Raw genomic sequence first — 18,779 nt, 5'->3', positions numbered from 1 at the left:
AGCATTCACTGAAACGAGATCGCGCGGCTTTTGTCTCTGCGTCCAATTCAAAGACAAACTGAGGAGCAGCTTCTGGGAAGTTCCCTCAAGGACAAAGCCACCTCCAGCCTGCGGCATCCAGGCAGGCGGCCGATGGCAGCACCCGCTGCCACCACGCTGCCAGGCTGAGCAGCCACCGCCAGCGTTCCTACCACAGGCTGTGACAGCTGCCCCCCGCCAGCCCCACCGCAGAGCTCTCTGCTGGTCTCACACCACCTCGAAAGGCCTTGGCAGAGTGGAGCGGCCAGACAACAGGACTCGGTGCTCCATCCCGCCACCGCTTTAGCTACAATCCCTGCGTACCCCCGAGCTGCTGCTGGGAAGCACAAGGCATCCGAGAGAACCAGGGCTGGAGATTGAACCCAACATTTCCACTCCTGCTGCCAGCCTCACCTCACCCTGGCCTTCCCTTCCTCCTCCTGTCAGAGTTTCCTGGTGGGACGCAGCACCCCCAGCCCAGCGCTGCCTCCGGCTCTTCCTCTGCAGCGGATCTTGCCCCGGACTCAGCCCCTCCGTGGTGCTCCGGCCCTGCTCACAGACACCACGCTGGCAAACAGGAGGCCACGTTGCCACAGGCCACACTCCATTATCCCCACCACGGCCAGCAGCCTCAGCTTTCTTTAGCCCAGGCTGCGGCTGCGCAGGTCAGGGACACGCACGTCCACCCCGTGCCAGCACGCATCATCTCTGCCCCACTGGCCGTTGCACCAGCAAAGCCCGCAGAGCCACAGCAGCCAATTCACGTGGCCACGGTGCCAGAAGAGGGGCTCGCTCTGTGGCACGGACACAGGCAATGGGGAGAGGCAGGGCAGACGAGAAGAGAGCCTCGGCTACGCGGGATGCAACAGCTACAGGCTGCAGAGGCACCGCGCTCCCATCGGCTCCCAACTGCCTCCAGTGGCAGAATCAGACACCTCCAAGTAGCCCCAAACTAAGCACAGCAGCGCTGACTTCCAAGCCAGCCTTTCAATCCACGAAGTCAAAAAGGCTTCAAGGATTTCTTGGGGTCAGGCTTGAAAGAAAAACGCCCTTTTGGTGTAAGGCTAGAACATGGCACCCGTGTCACTCGGCGCGCAGAGGAAGCGCCGTTCCCCAGCTAAGGTTTAGAGCAGAGCCAGGACGTGCCTCCTGCCTGCCGGGCGCTCGACACGCGTTCTGCTGCTGCGCGCCTCACAGCTGAGCCGGGACTGCTGCCCAGCCTCTGGGGCTGCGTGCACAGCGCTCACGTTGTCATTTCCCTGAAGCACAAAAGGAGCAGACCGTTCAGTTTTGACTTGGCCTCTTGGTTTTGCATCCCAAGTCCCGAAAAGCCAAGGCACAGGCTGCAATTACAGACGGTCATTTTCTGAGCAGCACAGCAGTAGTTTAAGAGAACTGGACAAACTCCACAGGCCTGACTGCCCCACAAATCACAGCTCAGCCCTGCAGCCTGCCTGGGAGATGTCTGAAAATAAAGTGTGGGAACACTCTAAGTTCTGTGCATGTTGGATGTTCGTAAGCAAAGAGAAAGCCTGACCTGTAATGACACCCCCACGACAGCCCGCCCACAGCACACACCCCAGGTCTGCCGGACACAGATGACACGAGCGAGGCGTTCTGCGCTGCCTGCGCCCCGCTACAGGATGTGTGCCACGGACGCCGTGTCTAACACCTCGTTATTTAGTACTGTCCATTCCTGCTGCACTTTTCAAGCTGAGGACTTTTAAAGCCTATCACAAGCAACACAAGAACCAGCCTGCGCTTTCTGGGAGCTGTTTCAGAATGAACAGCCCTAAAGCCATCTCCACCTTGCAGCAGAAATTTCAGGAAGCAGAGTAATTAACTGAGCCCGCAGAGCCAGGAAACCTGTGTCAATACCTTACTGACGAGAAGCGATCAGGGATCTTTGAGGGCCACACACACCCCTGAACTGCTTGTGTACCTTCTTTCTCCAAAAGAAGCCTGAAGCAGCTTAAAGCTAACCTAGAATTTAAAAAATGACACGTCTCACTAACAGCATAAGTTGTTTATGACCTGTTTGGTGCACATACCTCTTCCCACAACTCGACTCCTGATTAGCCCATCACTGTCCCACACCTAATACGGAGAATTCACATCCTACCAATGTTTATTTTGGCTACAGGGTTGCTTTTAGGTACTGCCCATCAGTGCATCTTGTATTTGCTAAATTGCCCACGTCTCCCAGACAAAGTAAGGAAGAGAGGAGTCTGCTGTTTTTTGCTTGCACAGAAAGGTAGAGGTGGCAAAAAATAGTCTCTGAAGTTTATAGAAACCAAAACCAGAGACAGACAGCTTGTGGCTCAGGGAAACTCAGAGTCAGTGGCTGCCAGACAGCTGAGTAAAGAGTACGGTACAGAAAACCCCTTGCCAACTCTCCTGACACGGGCTAGTCTAAAGCGTAGCCCAAGCCAGACCTCAGACTGGAAAACTCCCACTCCCATTCTCTCATCTCATAGGGTCAGCTTGTGTAAAACCGAACAGCAGGAATTGCTTGACCCTTACCCATGCTGGCTGCCTTTCTGGCAGTGTTTGCATCTGCACACAACTGCTGTGCCTTTATTCTCCTCTCAAAGTTTAACGGTCACTGCGTATAAGCTGGGATGTCTCAAGAGCCCGTGAGCTGGAGCCCTGACGGCACGCTGCCGCTTCTCCTGGAGAGCAAAGCAGAAACCGCTGCACTGAGACCGCGGGGTGACGACCACGGGCAACAAACCCTCCCCTGCTCCTGGGGATGAACCGCGCTCCCTGCCAGCACCCGCCAAGACAACCCTCCTGGGCGCTCCTCCTCCCACCGGACGGCTGGCACAGGCCTCCTGCAGCGCGGTTTCTTTTGGCTGTGGTGAGGAGGAACCCCCCGTGCTGCACCACATCGAGTCCTGCCAGCAACAGTCCTTCCTGGGGCTCTGGCTCCAGCCGCCTCGGCTCCCAGCAACCTGTTTCCAGCTCGATTCCCACCCTCCCTGGCGCGGCTTGGGCATGGCAGGACTTTCCCACACCGTGGAAAGCGTCTGTCCGCAAGCGGGGGCTCCTGCTCTCAGCAGCTGCAGACTGCGAGGCTGGAGGTGCCGAGCAGGAGCTCTGGGCAGGAGCCCCGGGCTGCAGCGGCCACCCCCGGCCCGGCATGGGCCCCACCTAGCGAACCCCACCCGGGGAGGGTGGCCCAGCCCCGGCCGAGCCCCAGCTCTGCCTGTCCCGGGGGGCAGGCCCACAGAGGACAGGACGCTCTGGGAACAGGAGTGCCGCCGGAGAGGTCCCTGCACCCGGGGCCGTGGGGCAGCAGGCACGGGGGGAAGCGCAACAAGAACAAGGACGATCCCCTGGGGAAAGCAGAGGACGCTTTGGCTGGGGGACTGCAGGGCAGCCCGCGTCTCCTTGGTACCACGTGCACGGAGCAGCCAAGAGAGCAACGGCCCGTGCACCCAACGCACGTGCCTGGTGCGGCACCCAGGCGCCTGCTCGGAGACACCACGCAAACCTCTTGCGTCTGTTTTAAGTGAGATGGCCCGAGTCCCGCGCGCTGGGTTGGGATGGGATAGGTCACATTAAACCCAAGACCATGGGCCTAACGTGAGGCACGCTCAAGGAACAGAAACAACCCACAAAGCAGCGCACGGCAGTTACAACACAGCCAGAAAGAGGCATGAGAACGCAGGGAAGGAGCAAGCTGGATGTGAGAAAGGCAGGACCAGAACGGACGTTAACACTGCACAGCCTAAGAGCTCAGTACCACACACGAGGGGCTGCCTTAAAAGAATTCCAAGGACCTCATTTTAATTTCTTGACATGGTAAAAGTTTACATACTTTCATCTGGCAAAGAGAGCCGAACAAATTAAAAGGAATCGATACAAAGAAACACGAGGGGAAGTGCTGCTCCCAGACAGCGGCTAGAATGCAGTTGGTTTGTTACTGAATATTTATTAGCGGGAAGACTAAGAGTTGACCTACTACAAACAACAACAGAAGAGTCTATAGCAAGGGCCAGCAGCCCCCCACACTCTGGGCAAATCCCTGGGAAACCAGCAAGAGACAACATGGCTCTTAGATGTGGAAGCAGAAGAAACAAAAACAAAGTAAAAAAAAAAAAAAGAAGGGGAGAAAGTTCATTCCATTTGTCACTGTTATTACAAGGTTAACACAACGATTAGGGCTACTGCACAATCAGAATATACGGGTGTAACAGCAAGACCTGGGAAACAGCAAGGTTCCTGAAACAAATGATTTAACGTTCCCTGAACGGGGACTGAAGTAGAAATACTATAAATAAGAAAATTTTGGAGCCTGCAGTGTTATGGGCCCACTTGCCACACACAAAAACTGACGCAACCCAACCAGTCATTTCCAAAGGGGTTTGTATGGACCATGAAACGTTCCGGCGGCCTAGAAGAGTCACCAGGCACACGAGTGTGCCCTTGGCAGGGGAAAGACTACGAGGTCTGCAACGGTACCGGGCGGGCACTGGCCATCCTCGCCCCGAGCACCAGCTGCCGCAGCCGGGCAGCGGGGAGCACTGCCAGGAGACAGCGGGGCTCGGGCTGGCCACGTGCAGACACTATCGGGACTTTAGCATCGGACCTCCGGCCCCTCCCTTCTCTCAGCCTGGGCAGAAGCACCTCGTGCTGAAGGGGCACTAGGACGTACGTGAAGTAACGTTGGTTTTAGCCAAGAAAGCGGCTCTAGTCAAATCACAAACAGGAGCAGAAGCCACCTGAGCTCACAACCAGCCAGGAGAGCACCCAGCCCTGGTTTCAAGCACCACCTTGTGCTCTGCACTGACCTAGCCAGAACTGGCACAGCAAAGACAGACGGGGCAGGCTCTGCTGAGTCAGGAGAGAGCCAGAAAAGGAGTGCAGGCTGCCCGGCAGCACCGGAGCGTGGCTGCAGCCACCGGCCCAGAAGGGACAGGTTCCCCTGCCTTTGCAAGTGGTCAGTGCAGAGCAGAGGGGCCCAGCTACAGCCAGCAGTGAAGGCAGCGAGCTTCACCACCGCCGCCTGGGCTCGCTTTCCTGTCTGCCCCATTCCCAGAGACCCCAGGGAAGCCTCTGGCCAAGAGATGGGACAGCACGAGGGCTTGGTCTCTAGTGTCGCTCCTACTCAGGTAGGAAGAAAGGCATGAAGGAATGTTCCTGCCTGGCTGCTGCTCTCGCTCTGCAGTAGCCTCTAGGGCACCCCGAAGCAGCACGGCCTTCTCGTTACCAGTTACTAGAGGGAGGGAGAGCTCCTGAGACCTGAACAAAACCAATCACAAAACTAGGCGAGAATTTCTTTAGAGTTTAACTAAGAATGCGATACTATTTCCAGCCAGTTTCCCATCTCGATAGTCACGTAACAAACCAAGGCAATGACGGTCTTTAGTTGACTGAACAGTTCTCAAGTTCAAACGTTGACACTTAATAGAGGGTCTCAGCGTTGCTGCTCCGAGGCCTCTTGATCTTCTCAATGTTTTTAAGGATCATGTCATGCAAAGTGACCTGCAAAAAGGGAGAACAGGACTCAGATGAGAAGGGTGAAGTCACGCCGTGTTCAGCTTTCACAGTGAGCACTGGTTAGAGCCGCAGCACAGCTCACCTTGGCACCACCCTCAACCCCTGCGTGCAAACACTAGTTAAGACACGGGCTTCTTTCAGCCAGGCTTTACAGAAGCCACTGCAAGTCACACCAAGAAGAGATTTCTTTACAGACCCCAGGAATGGCTTGTACTGCCTCAAGAGTTTAGGACCACAGGTTCCCACAGAGGTGAAAGGAACAGGGAAAGGGGAGCGCAGCAGCAGGATCAGAAGGGCTCCCTCCACTCTTGCACAGAGCCAGTGCGGGCTCTGGTTCTTCACTTACATATTGATTCCTCAGCTCTGAAATGATCAGGCGCAGACTAATGTACTCCTTCTCGTCGATCTCCGTCACCGTGCGGCGGTAGTCCTCCTACAGAGAGGAGACGCGTGGCTGAGTGGCCTGAGCTCAGCTGTGCCTCCCATACACCACTGAAGGTCCCACCTTTTACAAAGGCATCCCCCCTTCAGCTTGCTCTCCTCTAACACAATGTCCTGCATCCTCGTACAATCCCCCCTTTTCCCCCAGGACCCTCAGCTCAAACAGGACACAGATGAAGCGGCCCAAGGAGTCCCAACAAGCAGCAGCAGTTAACAGGTAAATCTCCACTTCCCCGTTTACTTACCACATGAGGGTACTTAGCTATTTTGGAAACCAACTTTGCTCTTGTGATGTAATATCTGGTAGGAAAAAGAAGAGACTAAAGGTCAGATAAATAGCACCAAGATTTTTTTCAGGCCCAAGCTGCCCTAGAAAAGCTGGGGGACCTTCCCCAAGCATTTTACTTTTCCCAAGAGGATCCCAAAAAATGAGGCCTGTTCTTGCACGCCTACCTAGAAATCTGGTCCAGGTAGGACGCCGCCTCACTCTCCACAGTTCGAAGCTCAGCAACTGTTTCCTCCTGCAGGGAAGACAAGGAAGCCATGAGCTTCATGAGACTGCAGCTGGCCTCGGGGCTCTGGCAGCAACACGTCTCAGCAGTGCAATGCCAAGCTCAGGTTTGGGTTTTAAAACCTAACCCACCCCCATGACTGCAGCTGCTGGGTACCATCAAAGATTCCGAGGAACCCAAGAGACCCACATCCCTGGAGCAGAGCTCTCTCCCATGGCAGGGCACAGAGCCAGCGGTGCCTTACCTGAATAGAAACACCAAAGTTGTTTCCATCTTCTATCCTGGGGATGAGAAGCTGCACCCACATTTTCACCTGTGGTGGAAAGATCACACCACCGATCAACGCCAACATCTCCACAGAGACCTCTCTCAAAAGCTTTACCAAAAGCCCCCCAGGGCCCTGGCTTTGCCGTGCAGTTCGTGATAAACCCCAGGTCCTTCATGCTCATGCAACACTTCTGAGGAGATCATGTCCCGCGTGGCTGTGACGCCACCCAAGCCAGCACAAGCACAGCTTCCCCTGGGAAGCTCTCCTGACTGTGCCGCAGCGGCTCTCAGCAGGTGCCTGAGACTGCGCAAAAGGAGGGTAAAGAAAAGCCTCAAGGAAGGAGCCTGCGTAACAGACATCATCCTCCTTCAGGAGGTGAACTACAGAGCTCCCCAAGGGCTCAGAAAAACGTTATTTCCCTACACCCACCCAACACTGTGGTACAAATCCTGCCTTTCCTCATCTAGAGAGCACAGAGGGGCCCGCTCCTCCCACCCTGAGCGGCTTTGCCTCTCCAGGAGCCAAACATCCTCCTGTCTCCACTTGCTCCAGCGCTCGTACCCACCGTATTACACTTCTCAATAAGCAGCCTGATTTCTGGTTTCACTTTCTCAATGATGTCCACCAGCTGCTGGTTGCTCTTCAGCATCCCATTGGGCATCACAAACACTTTGGTACCTGGCAGAGGAGAAGAACACCTCGCGTCAGCGCCGCGCAGGAATGGCTGCGCCGGGGAATCAGACCGAAGGTCCACCTGAGCGCCTCATCTCCCACAAAGGGCAGTAGCAGACACTGAGCCAGGCTATAGCTAACCTGTGGGGAGGGGAAACTGGACATGGGGTGACAGTGATCACCATAAAGGAAGGAAAAGAGAAAGCACAGACGGAGATGAGAGCTGAAGAGCTCTAGGCTGCCGAGGCTGGGCACAAAGGGTTTTCCTGATGCACGTGTATGAGCTGTCTCTGCTTCAGCTTAATCCAAAGCCTGTTATCTTCCTCCAGATAAGGAGAGCTTCCAGCACAGAGCCACAGGGAGATCAGCTGCCTCTGTGAGCAGGTCAGGCTCAAGCACGTACTACTTATGTCTACCAGAGAAGTCCTAATTATGCTTCTAAGAGCTGGAACCTGGCTCCTCCACAACAGAACGCCCCTAGGTCAGGCTCCGAGAGGTTGTGGGGACAGGCCTGCATGAGCAGCAGCTGCTGTCGGGACAGGGCAAGTGGGGTTCACGTGGCTTCATACCCCTAAGGCACAGTGCACTGGTTCAGGGGGCAGGCAGCAACACAAGAGGCTCGGGGACTCTTACCCTGAAAGGTCTCTTCGCGGTCTTCCAGCTTCCTCTTTTTCATATTTGGCTAAAATATACAAAACGTTTTACTCACAAACTAGTCGCAAGCTATAACAGTGTTGCAAAGGAAATAAGGAAAACTTCAGAGCCTCTGCCACGCTCCTGGTTTCTAAGCATCCTCCTTTGAAGACAAAGGAGGACCGCAGAGCACAGCATTACCTCCAGCAGACTTCCCAGGCTCGAGAAACCAATTCCTAAGAGCCTTTGGGAGAGCCACAGCCCGTTACTAAACAGGAGTATCCTACTCCAGCGCAGAGCAAGCCATGCAGTTTTAATTAACAGAAGTAGGGATCACAGCCAAGAGAGTAACCTTACCCCGTCCAGTCCATCGTGGCTGTTCGTGAGAAGAATGGGGTCAGGCACTGGGAGGTTCATGTCCGAGTGGATCTGAGTGAGATCGTGAATATTCAGGATAGGCTCCTGGAAAATAAAGCAGATTTGTTATTTAAGTACGGGCTGACGAATTCCGTCACACCAAACGCAACGAGAAGACAAAAGATTCAGACTTCCCTCTTGTCCAACTATAAAATGAGGAGGAATGAAAAAAAAAAAAGGTCCAACAATCAGCCTGTGACGAGACCTCCCTCCACCCAAGAACAGTGTGCCAGCTCCAGACCGCCATCGAGGCTATCAGCTGTCTGCAGCGCCGGAGTCACCGTGAGATCACGGCGCCGCCAAGGACAGCCCGAAGCTGCCGAATACGTAAGAAAGATAAACGTGGTGATCACACACAGAAAACTGAAAAAGACAGCAGCTGGTCTAGAGGTAACCGCGCTCAAATGCGGGCAAGCGATCGAGCCTCTGCTTCGCCTCTTTGTAACAAGGTGAAATACACAAGAAAACACACAGGGCGAGACCTGCCACGTCCCCTTCAACACGGAGCTTGGAAAAGAAAAGGACACAGAGGATAACATACACCTTACCTTAAGGAACCCATCCAGTTCTAACAGCTTCTTTGGGAAAAAGTTTGCCACCAGGTCTTCAGCCTGAGAGAGAAAGAACAGATGATGGTGTGAAACAACGCTGCGAGGTTCCCGCTAGCAGGTGAGAACACCAGGACATCAACTGTCCAGAGGCAGGAAAGAGGAGAGAACAGGAGTTCCGCCTGCTGCCGTCACGCTGAGCCAAGGCGAGCAGACACCAGGAGAGCCGTGAGGCTGCGTAGCCTCACTCCAGCTGGTGAGTGACGCTCTGAGCGCGGCCAGACCTCCAGGAGAGGCTCAAATCGCAACCCAGTCTATCAGAACACGCGGCTGAGCAGCCCCCTCCCCGCGCTGCCGCGCTCCGGGCAGCGGCACAGCGATACTCACCTCGCTGGTGATCCGCTCCCTGAAGGAGTCGACCTGCAGGAGGAGAAAAGCAACAGCTCGGAGCCGCCCTCAACAGCGGGGCCCAGCGCGAGCCGGGAGCTGCTGCCGCCCGAGCCCCGGATCCCCCGGCGAGAGCAACGTCTCGGAGCTGCCGGAGCCTCCGAGCTCCCGCCGGCCCCGCCCGCACGGGCTGGACGCAGAGGAGCGGGAGCGCGCGGGGCGCTGGGGGGAACCGCAGAGCGGGCAGCTGCCGCCCGGGCCGGCTGCGGCGGAGCGAGGGATGCACCGGGCCGGACACGCGCGGCCCGCGCCTGGGCCAGCGGGCACCCTTCGCCGGGGAACCGCTCGGGGGCGGCCGCGGGGCGGCCCCGTCCGCGCCCCCGCCCTCCCGCGGGGCGGCGGCGCCGGGGGGCAGAGCCGGGGGAGGGGGCCGAGCCGGGCGGCCGGGCCGCGCCCGGCGGCCGCAGGACCAACGGGCCGGGCCCAAACGGCCGGGAGGCGCCGCGGGCGGCCCCGAGCCCGCTCCGCCCCGAGTCCCGGCCCAGCCCAGCCCGGCCCGGCCCGGCGGGGCCGCGGGGGCGGCGAGGGGGGCGGCGGGCGCACCTTGAGCTTCACCTCCGGGTCCACCTTGAGCAGCGAGGCCATGGCGGCGGCGGGCGGGGCCGGGTCTCGCGCTGCCGCCTGCCCCACCACCGGCGTCGCCGCCACCGGAACTGACGTCACGCGGCGCGCCCGCCAATGCCGCGCGCGCCCGCCGCCCGCGTGACCCTCCCCCGGGCTCCGCGCGCACGCGCCGCCGCGGTCCTGGCCGCTCACACGCGGCCGCCCGCGCGCGGGGCGGCAGGAAAATGGCCGCCGCGGCTCGCTACACCCCTGCCAGGACCGCGCGCCGCCGCCGCCGCCTGCGTCACGTCCGCCGCGCGGCCATGGCGGGGCGGGGCCCGGCGGCATGGAGGCGCCGCGCGCGGCGGGCGGCACGGCGCAGGTCAGCTTCGTGTGCCAGCGCTGCGGGCAGCCGCTGCGGCTCGACACCTCCTTCCGCGTGCTGGACCGCCTCACCGTGCAGGAGCTCACCGGTACGGCGGGGGGGCGCGGCACGGCTCACCCCGGCCCGGCCCGGCCCACCCCGCCTCACGCCTCCTCTCCCGCAGCGCCGCCGCTCGCCGCCGCCCCGGCGCGGCCCGGGGACGCGCAGGAGGAGGACAGCGCCCTGACGGAGGTACGGCGGGGCCGGCGGGGCGCGGCGGCGGGTCCCCCCCGGGCCCCGGTGACATGTCGCCCCGCCCCGCAGGACGCCTTCGCGGAGCACCGGCAGGATGGCGTGTCCCGGAGGTTCATCCCGCCAGCCAGGTACGGCCGCCGCCGCGCCCCCCCCAGCTCGGGGCCCCGCAGCCCCCGGCAGGGCGCTGCGAGGCGTCCCCTGGGCCGGAGGGTGCCCGTCTGCCAGCGCTGCGGGACCCCCGAGGGCTTCCCCGAGGGATCCCTGGGGCTCCGGGGCAGGCAGCGGCGCGGCCATTTGCATATATGTAAATGCACAGTATGTAGGATGCTGCCTGTCAGCCCCGGCTTAGCAGCAGCCGCTGTCGCTAGAGCCCGTCCCAGCGCAGGCTCCCCGTCCTGCACGCGCGCCTGCTGCGTTCCCCCTCCCCGGCTCCTGAACTAGCCTCCGCGTCAGCCTAGCGCTGGAGCCCGCGCCCCTCGGCCCCCGACGCTCAACTCTCACTGAAATTCTTTCCAAGAATGATGTCAACTGAAAGCGCCAACAGCTTCACGCTGATCGGAGAGGCGTCCGATGGCGGCACGATGGAAAACCTCAGCCGGAGACTGAAGGCAAGTTTTGCGTGAGCGGGTAAACTCGGATACTTCTGAACGGAGCGTCAGTTTTTCTAGATGCTCCCCAAGGCTAAATCGCACAGTTGCTGTAGCGCTGGCCTTCCGGTATTTTCCTTGGTGAGTACTTCAGTACAGCTGGCTTATTTTAAATCAAGATTTGACCTGCAAAAAGTACTTTGCTAATTGAAGACGCTCAAGCCCATCTTGAAAAGCAGCTGGCAGCTGCCTGCGGCTTCCCCCGCACTAACGAGCTCTTCCCGCAGGTCACCGGCGACCTCTTTGACATCATGTCCGGGCAGACGGACGTGGATCACCCTCTGTGTGAGGAATGCACAGACACGCTGCTCGACCAGCTGGACACGCAGCTTAACATCACGGAGAATGAGTGCCAGAACTACAAGTGAGTGATGCGGAGGTGACCGGGGACCGAGCTGCTTTAGCTCGAAGCCTCGGGAGAGAACACAGCCTCGCTCCGGCTGTCCGTGGTCAGGAGCACACGTCCCTGACTGCAGCGCTTGGTTTTCTTTGAATAAGATGAAAAATTTGTTTTTGAGTACTGTGGTAGCAGCTTCTGTGAGCCCATCGGAGCGACTGAGGCCGCCTGCCCACGGTGCCTGCGTGGCAGCGTTCCCGTGCGGTCGAGGGCTTCACAGGGACGGTCACTGACAGGCAGCAGCAGATTCTCCGTCACCGTCTCACTCCCGTGCTCTCCCGTGCGCGTTCCTGACTCACGGTGCAGGATCAGTGCGGAGAGCTCGGGACTAACGAGGTGCACGTGAGACCAGAATCCCTCTTTGTGCTTCTGCTCACGGGCTGTCACGGAACCGGGGACGCCTGGCCGGGGGATCCCGGTTTTGGTGATCCTGTCGCTCTCCTTTAGGAGGTGTCTGGAGATACTGGAACAGATGAACGAGGATGATAAGGAGAAACTGCAAACAGAACTGAAAGAACTTGCGCTGGAGGAAGAGCAGTTGATTCAGGAGCTAGAGGACGTTGAGAAGAACCGCAAGATGGTGGCTGAAGACTTCGAGAGAGTCAGGGCAGAGGCAGAGCGGCTGGAGCAGGAGGAAGCTCAGTGAGTGAACTACAACTGCAGTTTATGGCAGGGACTTTAGGTCATGGATGAGATGATGATGTGGAGAAACCTGTAAATAATGCCCAAATGCAAGTGGCTTGTTCGTTGCAAAATTGAAGTGGGGCAGAGCAAAAAAGCCCAGTACCCTGCGTGAGCAGCCCCTTTTCTGTGAGAGCCTGCGCTGAGCATTTCCTGTCTCGCTTTTATTAAAAGGTATCAGAAAGAATACTGTGAATTCAAGAGGCAACAACTGGAGCTAGATGATGAGCTGAAAAGTGTGGACAACCAGATGCGCTATGCCCAGATGCAGCTGGATAAATTAAAGAAAACCAACGTGTTCAACGCAACCTTTCACATCTGGTAACGCAGACGCTGTGGCTCAGGGGGGGTTGGGTGTTTGTTCTTGGGGTTTGTTTGTTGTTACTGAAGCGTGTCATAAAAAGAGAACAAGTGGTTGGTATTTATATGCACTTTTTAACCAGAGCCCCCCAGCCCTCCTTTTGCTCGGGGAGCAGTGTGCGTCCTGTACCTGTGGTGCGTGGCCCTTGTTTGGTTAGCGTGCTAGAAGCTCTCCCTGCCCCGCTGAGCTTATTTATAATTCCTCTTATCGCAGGCACAGTGGTCAGTTTGGCACAATAAACAACTTCAGACTTGGCCGTCTCCCCAGTGTTCCTGTGGAATGGAATGAGATCAACGCTGCCTGGGGGCAGACTGTGCTGCTGCTGCACGCCCTGGCTAACAAAATGGGCCTGAAGTTTCAAAGGTACATGCAGTACAATACACATCTCGCTTTGGACACAGGTAAAGACAGACTCATCTGCCTATGAATCCTGTCTCCCTTCAGATACCGTCTTGTTCCATATGGCAACCACTCGTACTTGGAGTCCCTCACAGACAAATCAAAGGTAAGAGATCCTGCACAGGTCAGAGGACGTTGACCTTGAATGCCGCAGAGCCCCGCTCACGCTGGGGGAGGCAGAGGACAAACTCAGCTCTCTGTGAATTCATGGTGCAGCAGAACTAGCTGCCCCGAGTCCTCCAACATCATAATATCTCCCTATCCTCTATCAAACCACTCCATTAGCAGAACCCCCTAATCCAATAGCATTACAAGCAACAGGACTCTTGAGCTAAACACCACAGCTGGCCAGAGGCAGACAGCAGCACTCGGGGCGACTGGTGGTGATTAGGCACTAGGCACTTGCCACAAACCATTTCTAAGCATCCCGTGACAAACTCAAGCCTCGCACAAGACTAAAGAGCTGCAATGACCACATGTAAACTGCAGTGTGAATCTCTTTTCCAGGAGCTCCCCCTGTACTGTTCTGGAGGCCTGAGGTTCTTCTGGGACAACAAGTTTGACCATGCCATGGTGGCTTTCCTGGACTGTGTGCAGCAGTTTAAAGAGGAAGTGGAAAAGGGCGAAACTCGGTTTTGTTTGCCTTACAGGTGAGTGCTGCTGCAAACACGCCAAATCAACACCTTGTGTGCTGCCTCATGCAGCACTGACTGACCTCTGCACCCCTGTACAGCACTGCCTGCTGTTCCAGGCCTTTCTGGAATCATCCAGTGTTCTTTACCATGTGCAGGATTACCACATTTGCTCTTAGTTTAATTGAAATTTAAAGCTAGTTCCTCAGGTGAGGGCCTGAGGCTTGCTAGATTTCCTTTAAAAACAAAGTATTCTTACACAGAGTAACATGAATGTCAGATTTAAATTTTAGTACTTGGCATCATATCGAGATTAAATGCTTGCACTAGTAACGCACTAATAACACTTTGTGTGTGATACAGGATGGACGTGGAGAAAGGAAAGATTGAAGACACAGGTGGCAGTGGTGGCTCTTACTCTATTAAAACACAATTTAACTCCGAGGAGCAATGGACAAAAGCACTAAAATTCATGTTAACTAACCTGAAGTGGGGTCTTGCCTGGGTCTCATCCCAATTCTATAACAAGTAACCACGTAAAGAAGTCCTCCTGGCAGCTGTAGAGTGTCTGCCTTTTGTTGGAGAAAGTCAAATTAAGATGTCTCTTAATATTACCCAGTACAAAATGTTTACAATACCAAAAATCTACAAGACACTTTATTTAAAATACTGTTATTACAAGTAGTATATAGAAAAGCAATATGTAAAGTTGTATCATTGATCTCAACAGTATAAGAAAAAAATCAGCTATTAAAATAGATGCTAAACTGGTACTTGTGGTGTTTATAGATATGTGTGTAAATTACTGTTGAACTTCAAAACAGCAGCAGGTTTGGTACAGCTGCGTTACAGCTTAACACACGGGTCACAAAAGCAGAGTGTCACAAACAGGGAACAGTGTGGAAGAACTCAGGGAAGCTCTGCTTGGTCATTTGAAATCATGTCAGCACTTCTTTGTGCCACTGAACTTAACAAGGTTTGATGCTGTTTAAAATACTGTTAGCTATGATGGTACTAACTGTAATACTTGCTGCAGCACAGAGGTGCACTGAGTAAACCATAAAACACTACTCTACACAGAGAGGGCTCTCATCTAGCACACGCCAGGCACAGCATAAACAGCCCCTGGCATTTAAACGGACGTGCTGAACGGGCACCTGCTGTCACAACTGCATCGCTCTCAAAAACACTGGGATTCTGCCCCTTTCACAACACTGGTCAACAAGCTGGCCTCTGAGCACGGGCAAAGAGGGAACACAGTAACAAACAGCCTGGCTCCTCCCTGAGACAATAATTAATGTTTTAAAAAGCAGCAAGTGGAGAAAGTACAGCCCTGTTTGTAGTGACTGGGTGTGCGAGCTGCTTCTAGTGATGCAGGTTACCAAGCAGACCATGCACATTAATGCCTTTTCAAAACATGACAACTCTTAGAATTTTCTCTTTACTCAAAGGAAACATATTTGTAACTTAAAAGATTTAGCTCTTACAATAAAGCTTTTGGAGCTGAAAGAGCTATTCCTAAATGCTACTTTGCTCCTGCGTGCCTCCCTCCACAGCACCAGTGCACTGCCTGAAAGGACGAGCTTTTCTAATGAACACGTCACGTACGAAATGTTACAGAACCAAAAGTAAAACCAAATAGCACTGGGTGCCCCACGCAGGATCACAGGAGACGGAGCATTAGCAGCAGCCTGACTGCTACTGACAGGCCAGCGACTGGCCGTAGAAGGTAGTTCTATTTAAGAGACATAACCCTGTGTGCTGGAGCTTTCGTTCCACAGCTCCTGTAGCGCTGCTTCGGCGTGGTGCTGCCGATGATGTGTTTCAGCACTGCGTAAGAAAATTCTAGGATGCTTTGGGAAGTAATGCCAGTGATACAGTTTAAATGCTCCACAACCTTAAAAAAAAATGAAAATACTTACAGTGCCTAAGAGACATTAGTTTACAGACACTCCAAATCTAATAATAATAGTGCTCCCTGGGCGTACGCTAGTGGGTCTCTGACAGAGGTTGAAGCCTCTCACTATGTGGGGTTTTTTGTCTGTTTTCTTTTTGTTTTGTGCCTTTTTATTTAATTGCTTCTACTAAAGAAGTAAAATGAAAAAACTACTATCTGTAACAGGCTGTTACAGTATTCAGTAGCAGTTTGGGCAGAAAGTTGTCCCATGGGATTGCTTCTCCACCTGTCAGTGGGATGGTGTCTGGGGGGGTTTGCTCTGGCTGTGAGAAGCTGAAGCGTGAGGATAAGCTCACGCGAGCCCAGGCCTTCCCGTGGAACTGCCTGTGGACCCTCATAACACTAACAAAAGACGTCACCTCCCTCACGCTGCTCCCAGTACACCCTACCTGTCCTCTTGCTCAGCTTAAACGTACAAACAACCTTCACATTTTTTCCACGCAGAGCCACTGTGTTTAGAAGCGACTGTACCTGCTCCCAGTGCTCAGGGTTTAGTATGAACACGCTTGTGCTGATGATTCCAACAGCCAGGAGCATGCAATCTTCCTTCACTGTCAGAAACTTTGCTCTGCAGAAATAAAAGCGTCTCCTGGTGTAAAATGGTGCTAGTTTTACAGTTCAAAAGCACCTGCTTCTGCAATGGCTCTACAGCCTATGGACATGTGAGCTTCTTCAGTCCAAACAAAGCCTGATGCTGTTAACTTTAATTGGCAGGGCTAGAGATGGATTTTTAAGATTAAGTTAAACACTTTCCTAGCTTGCCCCTAAAGCAACTGTGCTGAAGCATGTTGCTTTGGCCTGGCATGTTAAGATCAATAAACAACGCTGAAAGCCCCCCAAAATTAAAATTTTTTAAAACATGTCCCAGAGATGGCATAATGGAAATTAGGCTACTATTTCTTAGGTTTTTTTAGGGTTTTAATTTCAATTAGTTATTTTAAGCAATAGTCACGTAAGCTACTTACACCTGCAGTTTGCTTGGCGTTGAATTTTCGATGGCAATCTTCAGCAAAGTGTCGTAGATGGTGTCTCTTGTAAGACAGGAGAAGTCCAGCAGCTGCACACACGTCTGATGTAAGGGTTTTGCAGGAAGCAGGCAGCCGTTGTGTCCTAGTGCAGAGATCACACATAATCAGCCGTATGTTTTGAGCCATTAAACTGGATTAGAAGGAAGCGTTAGTTACTGTAAGTGAGGGATGCAGGCTTCTGGTGAGAGCTGCCCTTTGTTTTGAGTGCCACAGGCTTTCTCAGTCTCAGTGTAATTTCACTCGTTCTGAAATACAGATTGTCAGACCTGGGCAAAGAAAACAGTGAGTCATTGCAGAAGATGTGGCCTTACACCAGGTTTTGGGGGTTTTAAACCCTTTCACTGGCTGGGTCACGACTAGCTGTCCAACAACATTCATCAGATTCTACTAAGGACAGAGTTCTCATCTGAAAAATAAAGCCCTGGACAATCTGAAAGGTTTCATGTGCTTTCACAGTATGCAAAAATCTGTAATAGGAGACGTTTTGGTTCAGATCAGTAATAGCTCTATTACACTCTTAAAAAAGTTCCTGCCCACTCTCTCCTATTAACACTCTTACCTAAAACCTCTAGGAGCAATTCCACGTAAGCCAAAGGAGTGGACACGTTGACCTGGAAGTGCAGAGTGTTTAGAACAGCAAGCTCCGACTCAAGCAGTTCCTGTTTAGTGTAGGAGTATTTTAAGGACTGCAGAAATTTTAAAGCTGTGTCACTGGTAACTGTCTGAAGACAGAAAAAAAAAGACAAATTGTCTTCTATGCAATAAGGCACTTGCTAAGAACAAAGACTTTCTCGCTTTACTCCTCCCACTGAATTTAAGCATGAGCCACTGCAGAGTCCTGCTGCCCGCTAGCCCAGCTCTCCAACTTGTCTTTTAAGCTGGCACGAGAAATCCAGCTCGCACCTTCCTTCCTGCAGGTTTCCTCTGCTCCACAAACCTTCCCCAGGCAGCTCTGAACCCTCTCCAGCCACACTATTCTTGACAACCACACTCCAAGTCTCCCCGCTGCCTGTACTTTTTTTTCCCCAGTACTGGGAACGTTTCCTGACAAATTGTTACTTGATGAGTGACAATTAACCTGCCCTAAACAGAGGGGATTTAGGTCTCCATTTCAATATCCTTTGCATTTCATTATCACTGCTGTCTTTCAGAAAGGAAACCTATTTTTTAAGGGAGATTAATATACTACACAATTTACTACACTGCTAAAAAAATGCTTTAGGAAAAGGTTTAGCTAGCTTACGTTATAGTGTAAGGAAAGTTTGCTTGCAAGCTGAACGCACGACACAAGTCGCAGGACAAACGTGTTGTACATCTGATTTTTCAGAGAGCTCCAGCTGCTGCCTCGTCCTCGCTCACGACTTTTAACCTTCTGTCTGGAGGACTTACAGATTTGTTCTACTTGCTTGATCATAAACCTACAAAACCCACAGTTGCTCAGAAAACAGTTCTCTTCTGCTCAGAAAAAGGAAGAAAAACAATTCTGTGTGTACTCAGAATATTCGGATAGCTGTTAATGTGAACTAAAATAGAGAGACAAAGCTCTAGACAAGCAAAAACATCATACACTGTTTGAGTGGTATAGAGCATGCACAGGGTAACCACGTGAGAGAAATGAGAAGCGAGCTAAGCATCCAGGATATTTATTACCTTTCAAGTAACTCTACCGCGTGGTACTTTGCCGCTTGGTCCAAGTGCCATTTTTCAGACAAAAGGAATATAAATTCTGCAAAAAAGCACAAGTCATTCACTGCAGTAGCTGGAGGTAAGGATACAGCTGCCGGCCCGCTGAGGGGGTGGCTGCAGCCGAGTCTCACCCACTATCCGCGTCTCTTTGAAGCACCCGGCCCAATGCGGCAGTTCACTCAGGTGCCGCTCGTTCTCCGTGGCCAGACGGAGCAGCGTGCCCTCAATGACCTCAGGAGCCACCTCGCTGAAGATGGGGCCCGGGTCCCGGCGCCGGGGCGCTGCCCACGCCTGGGACCCCATGGGGCAGTGCAGGTCAGAGACCCCAAGGACGGCAAGGACTTCAACGGCACCACGGGTGGGACAGG

At 54.1% G+C, this 18,779-nt stretch overlaps 3 protein-coding genes across 4 annotated transcripts; 1 reads left to right on the top strand and 2 right to left on the bottom strand.

Moving 5' to 3' along the window:
• Positions 1–3,784: 3,784 nt before the first annotated feature.
• Positions 3,785–10,128, bottom strand: PSME3 (proteasome activator subunit 3). Its single transcript, XM_068418643.1, has 11 exons — positions 10,005–10,128; positions 9,402–9,434; positions 9,015–9,077; positions 8,407–8,511; positions 8,050–8,098; positions 7,310–7,422; positions 6,721–6,789; positions 6,418–6,485; positions 6,210–6,264; positions 5,870–5,956; positions 3,785–5,508 (listed from the first exon to the last, which is right to left on the bottom strand). Exons 1-11 carry the CDS (start codon positions 10,044–10,046, stop codon positions 5,428–5,430), a joined length of 765 nt encoding a protein of 254 aa, XP_068274744.1. The 5' UTR covers positions 10,047–10,128; the 3' UTR covers positions 3,785–5,427.
• A 208-nt stretch (positions 10,129–10,336) lies between these two features.
• On the top strand, positions 10,337–14,513 carry BECN1 (beclin 1). 2 transcript variants are annotated; one of them, XM_068418988.1, is made up of 11 exons: positions 10,337–10,477; positions 10,553–10,620; positions 10,693–10,751; positions 11,141–11,231; positions 11,498–11,634; positions 12,115–12,309; positions 12,523–12,669; positions 12,923–13,072; positions 13,154–13,214; positions 13,616–13,758; positions 14,104–14,513. In XM_068418988.1, exons 1-11 carry the CDS (start codon positions 10,351–10,353, stop codon positions 14,270–14,272), a joined length of 1,347 nt encoding a protein of 448 aa, XP_068275089.1. In that variant the 5' UTR covers positions 10,337–10,350; the 3' UTR covers positions 14,273–14,513. The 2 variants fall into 2 exon arrangements, with proteins under 2 accessions (XP_068275089.1, XP_068275088.1); XM_068418987.1 differs by having other exon boundaries at positions 10,553–10,751.
• A 780-nt stretch (positions 14,514–15,293) lies between these two features.
• Positions 15,294–18,770, bottom strand: CNTD1 (cyclin N-terminal domain containing 1). The gene is made up of 7 exons (XM_068418989.1): positions 18,543–18,770; positions 18,376–18,451; positions 17,969–18,143; positions 17,285–17,447; positions 16,663–16,807; positions 16,169–16,265; positions 15,294–15,637 (listed from the first exon to the last, which is right to left on the bottom strand). The coding sequence occupies exons 1-7, from the start codon at positions 18,712–18,714 to the stop codon at positions 15,476–15,478; spliced, it is 990 nt and encodes a 329-aa protein (XP_068275090.1). The 5' UTR covers positions 18,715–18,770; the 3' UTR covers positions 15,294–15,475.
• Positions 18,771–18,779: the final 9 nt, after the last annotated feature.

The sequence above is a fragment of the Nyctibius grandis genome, chromosome 26, assembly GCF_013368605.1.
Source record: "Nyctibius grandis isolate bNycGra1 chromosome 26, bNycGra1.pri, whole genome shotgun sequence".
NCBI lineage: Eukaryota > Metazoa > Chordata > Aves > Nyctibiiformes > Nyctibiidae > Nyctibius > Nyctibius grandis.
The sequence above is the reverse complement of the archived record's forward strand: the minus strand, read 5'-3'. Positions and strand labels throughout refer to the sequence as shown.